Source organism: Echinops telfairi, unplaced genomic scaffold (assembly GCF_000313985.2).
Source record: "Echinops telfairi isolate 266 unplaced genomic scaffold, ASM31398v2 ScPeMD7_7468;HRSCAF=8506_0, whole genome shotgun sequence".
Taxonomy (NCBI): Eukaryota; Metazoa; Chordata; class Mammalia; order Afrosoricida; family Tenrecidae; genus Echinops; species Echinops telfairi.
Window position 1 is genome coordinate 79,963,256 of NW_022111369.1, and position 10,309 is coordinate 79,973,564.

At 40.4% G+C, this 10,309-nt stretch overlaps 1 protein-coding gene across 1 annotated transcript in view; it reads right to left on the bottom strand.

Moving 5' to 3' along the window:
• LOC101647744 (serine/threonine-protein phosphatase 2A 65 kDa regulatory subunit A alpha isoform-like) overlaps window positions 1–4,342 on the bottom strand; it is an 18,583-nt gene extending 14,241 nt beyond the window's left edge. Inside the window, 1 exon segment of the mRNA XM_045284070.1 lies at window positions 4,339–4,342. Within this exon segment, the coding sequence (XP_045140005.1) occupies window positions 4,339–4,342 (4 nt within the window).
• Window positions 4,343–10,309: the final 5,967 nt, after the last annotated feature.

Genomic DNA, 10,309 nt, shown 5'->3' on the forward strand with positions numbered 1-10,309 from the left:
ATGGAAGAACAACAACAGAAAAAACATCTAGGCTATCAGTAGCTCCTTTAAGCTTCTAAATTCTTATAATGTTAATCAGTAGCTAACATTATAACATTTAAGGGTAGAAGCTTCAAAAAGTCATGGGAAATGAATTTAAACAAAAATAGAATTTTTTCACAAACGTTTGAAGTATTCTCATATATGCTTTGTAGCATCATCACAAACGTAATGCTAAAAAGAGAATTATCCAAAAGAGAAAGTAAAAATGCTTCTCGGCAGCTAGTGGCTTTTCAGAGGTCTTAACCCTGACTTCTTAGTTCATCAGTGGTTATAAATGGAGGGACATTGTAGTTATGTGTTCCGATGATATGAATTCAGTGCTTTCCTATTGTCATTACTAAGTCCCCTCGCATTGGCCCCACACACACGGTGGAAAAAACACTCAAAGATCCTGCACTGTCCTCGTGATCAGATCACTGTGATCTGTTTACATTCGTGTGCCAACTTGGGTGGGCCATTGTTCTCATTGGTTTGGCAGTTATGATTAGTTTGGCAGTCATGTAATGATGTACTTATCTCCCAAGAAACAAACCTAGCCTCCCTCATGGAAGGTAAGAATTCTACCATTGAGCTACCACCATCCCATGAACTAAATTTAAAGAACCTGAATTCTAGATCCAATTATGTTATCTGATGGGCAAGCTACTTACATTTTCTAAGTTTTCACTTTCTCATCTAATAATACAGCTATCATACTAATTATTATAATCATATGTACCTCACATAACTACTATCAAGCTCAGGGAAAGAATCCATAAGAAAATGTTTGATCAACTAAAGAAAAGTACACAAGTGTGCTAATACAGTATTGCATCTCTTATCCTGTGAATTGTTGTGCTAGAGAGTATTTTCCACACAAATACAAGATTTCTTGCTAACACTTTCTTAAAGAATGGAAGGGTTAGTTCCTTTTGCACTCTAAGGCATCATTGCCTGAGTAAGGCATGAGCTATGTACTCAGTCCTCAACCAGAAATCTCCAGCAATTGCCATTTCTGATATTTCAAAGAAATACTGGTCTGATGGTCTAAATGAGATCCTGGGAAGCTTTAAATCACCCAGATGTTTTGAAAGGGCACAGCTGATACTGAAAAAGAAAGAGACTTCCAGTGATTGAGGTGACAAGATTGAATAAACCTGAAAAGAAAAGAGAATAACTTTTCTTCTAAACTTAAAAGGGTTCAAAAGTCTACCCCCATGGCAAATCATAGGTATTCAAAATATTAAATGTTCTGTTGTATTTGAGAGTGAAGATCATTATGTAAGGTAATTGAGTACCTCAAAAGGATTTTAGAGAAAATTAAGCAAGTCTGATGTTGTCCTTGGGATCATTAGAGATCAGAATAATTCTAGAAGTCAAATCTATGGACTTATAGGAGGAGCCCTGGTGGTGTAATGGTTACGCATTGGGTTGCAATCTGCATGGTTGGCAGCTCCTATGGAGCGAGACTGGGCTTTCTACTCCTGTAAACAGTTACAGTCTGGGAAATCCATGGGGGGTGGAGGTTGGGGGTGAGGCGGGGGTCGCTATAAATCAGTATTGATTCAATAGCAGTGAGTTTGATTTGGGGTTTATAGACTTGTAAAACCACAGTCAAAAGTAACAACTTTGAAAATCTTAAGAAAAAATATGCCAAAATAGATGAACATGCCAGTATGTTCTTGGTTCCATTTCTCCATTATCTCACCTGTCCCCATCCCTTAGTCAAATGATCCAGGGATGCTGTGTAATGTCATGAGAAGAACATGGTTTACACTTCAACATACATTGATCCAAATTAGTTTCAATGTCAATTGGCAAGCTTTTCCTAGCCTGTGTTTCCTCACATGTAAATTATGGGTGCTACTTCTGCTTCAAAGTTCTCTTAAGTAAATGGAATGGGATAATATAGGTAAAATTATTTGGCCTGAATTCCTCAGTAAAAATTGGCTTTTTTAGCACATTTACTCAATTCTAACCTTTTTCTAATCCTCAGTACATGACAATATGCCAGTAGTGGCATGGTACTCCACTAGCTTCGAGTCCTTGGTTGGCACAAATGGTTAGTGCTTGTCTGCTAACCAAAAGCCTAGCAGTTCAAATCTATCAGCAAAACTTCAGAAGAAATGTCTGTCGATCTTCTTCTGAAAGATCACAACCATAGAAAATCTTATGGACCACAATTCTACTCTGACACACCTGGGGTCACCAGGATTCAAAATCGACTCAATGGCAACTCATAAGAGTGGGGAGGGGGGGGCAGGGCGGGGATGGATTCCATTGGCAATTAATGCTCTTAATTTAAAGAGGGTTTTGTTTTTGTTTGTTGAGCAAAGTGGGACTGAGACTACACCAGAAAACCCTCAAAATATCATGAAACAAAGCTCTCCCTCTACCACAAGCCTATGGATGCTATTAATATAGTCTTCCTGTCATGGTAATGACTTTAGATGGTTTAAAGACACAGTGATGGCCTAGAAGGTCTTTCTTGTTCTCCTATGGGTCAGCTTTAAAGGCCCGCTATATTCTGGCTTGTCTCAGAAGCCACTGTGAGTCTGATGTTGATAAACTTGGCCAACACACTTTAATTCATTTATAATTCTCAGCAGGACTATCCCTTTTAAAAATAAGCTCCACAACTAAAGTGATTTCCAGAACAATATTAGCAGTAACAAATTTCATCAATTCAATCAAATATCATCAGCTCATCCTGCTGACTTTCAGGATAGTGTTAGACCTAACAAGTTAACCCTTGTTTCATATTTGATTCTTTTAGTTCTGTTGTTTTGAGATGTTAGGGTTGCTGCCTTCTATTTTCTATGCAATAATACCATCAAGAGCCAAAAGACATAAAAATGATATTATAGTCCAGATTGTGGGGAAATGAATATGAATAGTCAAGGGGAAAAATGAAAGACAAGAAGAAGGAGAAGGGCTAAGACTGCCAGGTATTATAAAAAGCCAGAGGGCACAAAATCTGAAAATCTCCCTATAGACTCCCTTCACCATCTCTTGATCTTATAGAAGATGAAAGCCCACCAGACAGCTTGGTACAAACGCATGAAAGAGGATGAGGCAAGTAAGCTGCTCCAGTTAGGAGGGCGCTCTGCTTTAGATTAAATGCTGTTGCTGTCGGTTCTAATCACAGAGCAAAAGCAATGGAGCAGAAGTACAAGTCTCATCTTATAATCAGTCTGCAAAGAAGGTGTCTTGATTGCTTGATATGAAATGTCATGATTCACACCACCAGCACGCATATTTGAGTATATGCCTTAATAGTGAATCTTAAGTCAACTTATTATTTCTGCTAAATATTCGTCACATTGAATCTCACTATGTAGAGTCAAAGACCCCGGGATAGTCTCTTGGGAGAGCCCTTAATGCTGCTTGCCACGTATTTCCAGTTCCAGGTAACGTTTCATGCTACCTGGTAGATTCGCACCCAGTGGTTGAGTGAGAGACTGTGACTCACCTTGAGTCACATGAGTTATAGAGGAAGTGGTATGTGTCTTTCTATCTCCGGTTGAACAGTTAACTTCCCCCGTGATGAGAACTGCTTCAGAACACCCTTGCCCTCAGCAGACAGAGCATCTTAAATGGTGGCTACTCTTGCACCCCGGGCCCATGAGTAATTCGAATGAGCAGAGAGGTTCTCTGCCAAACACATGGTATGGTTATCATATTTTAGTCCAACTTTTGTATCTCTCCTATTAGACTGAAGGGGAAGGGAAGATCTAAGTCACTTCGATATTCTTTATAAAGCTTACTGGCTGTTGTTGTGTGCTGTGGGCTCCCGCCCTTGGCAATCTTATAGGACCGAATAGATTGCCCTGTGGGGTTTCTAGACTGCAATCTTTACAATGCAGACCACCAGGTCTTTTCCTCCCATAGAACAGATAGTGGGCTCAAACTGCCTACCTCTAGATGCTTAAACTATTGTACAACTAAGGCTTCTTTCACAAAGCATAGTGTTTTCTACATACGTTTGCCATTAGTGTTGCCGCTCATCTTGTTTGGCCAAGGTCTGTAATTCAATAGTGCAGACAATAAAAATGCAACACTACTTTATAAAGTAATCATATCTTTTTTCATATTTTACAAAATATAACCTGCTCTTAATGAATGATTCTTTCTATGCAAAATAATAACTTAACATTTTTGTCTCTGAAAACCAAGTACTTTCCTCTCAGGCAGAAAACATGTGGGTGTTCCAGTGTAATGCAGAGGAAGCTGAAGAGACAAACTTTTATCATGTGGGTGAAATTTCCACTCTGACTCTACCTGCAAATTACTTTTCCATATTAGTGAAAGACTTACCCATAGTCCAGTTCCTCAGGATCATGGCAATGTCTACTCATTCAGCTACAGAGGAAGCGAGCTGGCAAAATGATAATAATACACATTTTATGTATCCAAGTTAAATAAATTAAAAATTCTATTATGGAAAAGGGAAAATGACTGCCCAAAATAATTATTTTTCACATCTATTGGTTCATTTTCCCTTAGTGGCTATTTTTGTTTTGACCAATGGTGTCTCTTTATGTTCTGCAATGAACCCTCTAAACTTGGACCTTACTTTCAAATAAATACAACTTCTTTATTCCCTTGTCTGCTTGTGTTTATTGGTTTATAACATTAATGGATCCAGCATCGCCTCGGGGGTTAATCTCTTCTAAACAGTTGGATTTGTTAAATGTATTCCTGGTAGCTTTAGCCGAACATTAGACTAAAACATCTTCAGTTAAGATACCCTTTCTGAAGTAATTTGTTGACATATTTGATTAGCTGTCTCCCACCCCAAATTTTCTATTATTTTAATAGCAGATGCAGGAACCTTTTATTTTCCCAAGCACTTTTTAATAATTCTATTACAGTTAGTCAACATTTGAAAACATCTTCTCCCAAAAGATTCTGGTGCTTATATTTCTCATGCCATCTTAAATATTTATTGTTAAAGGTTTTCCACAATTACTCATTTTTAGTTTGGTTTTTTTATGTCAGAAGTATATTTTTAAGCATATGATCAAAACCAAGTGAAACTAAGTTTCCAATGTGAATTATTACTCCATATCTTTTCAAATTTTTCCTGTAGTGATAATTAAAACCAATGATTGTGAAAACATTCTACCCTCAAGTTCTCCTTATTATAAATCTGCCAAAGGGTAAGCAAATGCTACTTCAAAATCCCCCCTTCTTTCTCTGCCACCGAGGAAGTAGAAGCCCATTTTATTTTTCAATTACAAGGTTTTAATTTTAACTTGGATACATAAAATAAGAGTATTAAGAAACTTTCCTTCTCCCTGCATTTTGAAATTTTAATTAAAATGTCTCAGCTGATCTATCTGCTAATGATTATTTGGACAATGATGCAGAGAATCCTTTTTCTCAAAGGAACGAGCACCTTCTAAGCCAAGAACAGCTTTGGGTCCAGATGTTACTGTTGTTCGTTCTCACCATTAATCACCAAACATTGCAGTAGGACCCACCATGGATATTATTCAAACAGAGACTCAATTAAATTCAGAGGCAGTCCATTTAATCTTCATCAGCTCAAACAATGGCAACTTCATTTTTCTCCGCTGAATGTTGAGTCAGAGAGCAGAAACTTCAGAGATTTTCATTTCACTCAATATTGTTATAAAGTAACCGGATTTACAGTTTGACTTTGGACAAAAGGAGAACCACCTGACTTTACTGGAAGCCATTTCTACAGGCAAGAAGGTGCATCCTGCACCAGTAAGCACAAGCTGTAGTCATTTTGTGATCAAAAGAAGAAAGCAGGGAGGGGGGAAAGGCTCATTTGCTCTAAAAACTGTTACAATAACTTAAGAAAGAAATTAAATCTTCTGTTCGAACTCTGTAGGGTGAAGATGGATGTGGGGTGAGAAAGGAGGCAGGGAACCTAGAATGGAAAAGGAAAGGTGACCACCTCTAAGGCTTACATTACTAACCAAAGGGGAAAAGAGCTCCTCAGAGGAGTCCTGTGGGCATGATGAATGGGGCATCTATAATTAAGGGCAGCATCAAACAACAAGAGACCTTTCTTACTGTGGTCATGACATTGACATTTTTTAAGGTGGCGTGAATGCAGACAGAGTGCCAACTAGATATCATTACCCATTCATTGGAATCAGGGCTGCTTATTCCAAGGGTCTTAAGTGGGATCATAAAATCATCCTCTCCTAATACTGAGCTAAGTTCAAGGCAGTAGAAAGCCTTCTGGCAGGAGCATCCTATAGATTGTGGGAAGAAAAGGAAAATCTGATGCCAATGCCAGGTACTAGTGTTTTCCTTCAAGCCCAGTCCTAAATCAACCAGACCCTAGCAACATTAGATAAGTGATCCTATTCATAACAGCAACAACAATAATAATGACCAACACATATGTATATTAACACATGTATTAACACTTAGGCATGTGTGCTTAATCATGCTCATGGAAAACCATCATATAGTCCAAAAGGCTGTTCTTGAAGCGGAACAAGAGGATGCTGAGTGGCTCAAATTGAAGGAAAATTCAGGTCTGTCAGAATTGTGTCTTTTCATAATACTTATCAATGTGTATTCTACGGAAGCACTCTGAGAGGCTGAGCTATATGAAGAAGAATATGGCATCAGGATTGAAGGAAGGCTCATTAACAACCTGAAACATACAGATGACCAACCTTGCTTGCTTAAAGCAAAGAGTACTTGAAGCATTTACTGATAAAGCTTAAGTATGGATTATATCTACCTCAATGTAAACATAGAAAAAAAAAAAAACTCTTCCAACTGGACCAGCAAGCATTATGATAAACAGAGAAAAGATTGAAGCTGTCAAGGATTTCATTTGACTTGGATCCTGAGATAGTTAAAGTTTATTGTGCCAACCTGGCCGATGAACATATGTGCGGTTAACTGAAGGGCAGAGAGATAAATGGATCAGTGAGCCTCGCCTTTCTTGTTCTCAGGTCTCTTGGGGTCAGACCAGGGTGCAGCTGCCTTAGTTAGTTCCCTGATTCAGCTGGCAAGGCTTACTTCCTGCAAGACATCCCCAAGGAGAAGCTGCATGGACCTGCCCTAATGCAGCCCTGGGTGCTGGAGTAGCCGTGTGGAGACCCCTGCCAGTGCTGAGATGCTTACATGCTCACTGATTCAGTGTTCCTCCTGCAGTCAGCATCATTGCGTGTGTTTTATGAGATGGAGGAGGACTTTGTGGATTGGTGTTGGACATATGGGCTAATGTTGGACTTGTGGGCTTGGGCAGCACTAGGTTCCGATGTTTTCTTGATGTGCACTTAACCTTTATATAAAACTCTCTCTTATACATGAGTTTCTGTGGATTTGTTTCTCTAATGTATCCAGACTAACACACATCCATAATCAATGCTGGTGAAAGTAACAGTCAAGAAAGCAAATAACGTATGGCACTGGGAAAATTTGCTGCACAAGATCTCTTCACAGTGTTAAAAAGTAAAGACGGCACTATGAGGAGTAAGGTGCACATGACTCAAAATTAAAACTAAGACTCATGGCCATTCAATTGATTCTAATTTATAGCAATCCTATAGGACAGGGTAGAACTGCCCTTTGTGGGTTTTTGACATTGCAGCTCTTTATAAAACTAGAATGCCTCATCTTTCTCCACAGGGAAGCTAGTGGTTTTGAACCACTGATCTTGCAGTTAGCAGGCCAATGGCACCCATGATGCCATCAGGTCTCCTACACCACCAGGTCTCAATCCATGGTATTTTCAGTTGTTTCATATGCATACAAAAAATGGACCATGAGTAAGGAGAACCAGAAAAGAAATGACACATTTGAATTATAATATTAGTGAGAAATATTGAAAATGTCATGATTATCAGAAAGTAAAGGGGGGAAAAGAACAAATCTGTCTTGGAAGAAGTACAGTCAGAATGCTCTTTATAAGTGAGTATAAGACTTCATCTCACTTACTTTGAACATCTTAGCAGAAAGGACCAGAGCCCAAAAAAGGACATCGTGCTTGGTAAAGTTCGAGGGTCAGCAAAAAGAGAAAGACCACCTCTGGGATGGTTTGACACAGTGGCTGCAAAAATGAGCTTACAATAACAATGTTGAGCATGGCACCAGATCAAGCAGTGATTCATTCTGTTGCACCTAGGGTCTCAGTGAGGCAGAACCGACTTAAGGGCATTTAATAACAACAAATATGACAACAATGAGCCAGACTTTATCTCAACGGCACCTTCCAGACTTCCTCAGTTCTCACAGCACCACTAGAAGGGGGAACCATGATTATTCCCATTTCTCAAGTGATAAAACTAAGGCACAGAAAAGTTAGATAATGTGCCCAACATCACAGACCTAGGAAGTGACAGTCTGCATTCACACCCAGACTGTCTGGCTTCAGAAGTTCTGCTCTTGACCATTTCATCTACTGCTTCCCATTTTAGTGAGTACTATTCAGATGCTCATGAGCAAGACACAGTGTCTGTTTTCCAGAACTCTGTCCGTGTAGCAGAGATGAAACAAAGGCCATGCACCTACAGAAAAAGCCACATACACTGATTAGACAGCAGAAAGCCCTCATAATCTGGGAATTTATAATGTAGAAGTATCCCACAGCACTGGACTACCCAGTCTAACTTCCACCCATGTTCTTCTCTCCCCCCAGATGAGCCCCATTGCATAGAGGCCTTAATGCTGCATCTCTCTGACATGCGGATTAACTAACTGAACCTATTCCATCCATGTCTAGACTGCTCTGGACCAGCATGTGTTCTTAAACCAGCATGAGAGTACCTACTCAAACCAGCATGAGAGAACCTGTGTGTTCTCAAACCAGCATGAGAGTACCTACTCAAAATAAGCCTGAGCACACACATCATACTCTCCTGTTTAAAGTCCTTCACTGACTCCCATTGCTCTGAGAACAAGCACGCTTTAACATGATGGCAGGACCCTGCATGGCCTGCCTACCATCCTCACCAGGCTGATCTCACACTGCCATGCCTCCCTTACTCTATTGCAGTGGTTCTCAATCTTCCTAATGCCGTGACCCTTTAATTCAGTCCCTCATGTTGTGGTGATCCCCCAACCATAAAATTATTTTTGTTGCTACTTCATAACTGTAATTTTGCTACTGTTATGAATCGGGTGACCCCTGTGAAAGGGTTGTTCGACCCCCAAAGGGGTCGCAACCCACAGGTTGAGAACTGCTGCTCTATTGGATCAGAGTTTTGCCACACGGTGCCCACTACCCAGAGAATGATCCTAAAGGGTCATTCTCTTTCTTTTCTTTTTCAAAGAGGGGAAACCTACTATATCAGTAGTCACTTGATCTCCTAAGAAATCTCAAGCATTTTTCCTCCAAGGGAGCCTCCTGGTCACGCCAAATAGGTCAACACACCCTCCCCTACAATAATCCCTGGAAGCCTCACACTTGCAGTATAGCTGAAGTAGCAATCTTTAATTTTTGGTAATATCCAAACAGGCCAGGAATAGTGTCAATATTGCTCTTCATTACCCCCACATTGCCTGATTCAGCATCTGCCACATAGCAAACAGCATAAACACTGTCACAATCAGTGAGTGACAGAAGAGGCAGCTACCGGCGAGGACCCATGAGCAAAATCACTGTGGCATGAAAGGGAGAGGCTTCTCTAAAATGAGATGAGTGAGGACGTCTGGCAAGATTGTGACTTTGTAGCACATACCAGAGGGACTCCGCAGGAATCAGCAAAGGAGAGTCACTAAGGGAAATTACACACTGCTGGGTCACAAGAGGAGCATCATAAACATAAATAAGCACAGATCCACCAGGTTTTGAGGAGCTGGGAGCTTTGGGCTTACCACTGTGGAGGCCGGCAAGGGTTTAACCCTAGCCCCACCACTGTCTTGGCCAGAGTAAGGACCCTTTGGAGCCAACCCAAGGGCTTTATCTCAACACAGTCACAGCCTGCCCCCGCCTCAGGGCAGGGTTTAAACTCCTCCAGTTCCATGGACAGGGAGCAGAGCTCAGCTATATTGTTATTGTTGCTTCTTAGGGATGAGATAACAAAAACCAGCTGCAGACTCACAGTCCTCACCAACCGACTGGAGGAGGCCGAGAACTGCACCAGTGACCTAGAGGAAAGCCAATCAGATTTTCACAAACATGAACAAAAGTCTAATAAGATCATTAGAGAAGGTGAAAAAAAAACTGTGCTATTCTGGGTAGACTAGAGAAACAAATCCATGGACACACATATGTGTATAAGGGGCTAGAGTGGGAGGCAAATGTTTTGAGAATGATGAGGTCAACAAATGTGCATATGTGCTTGAC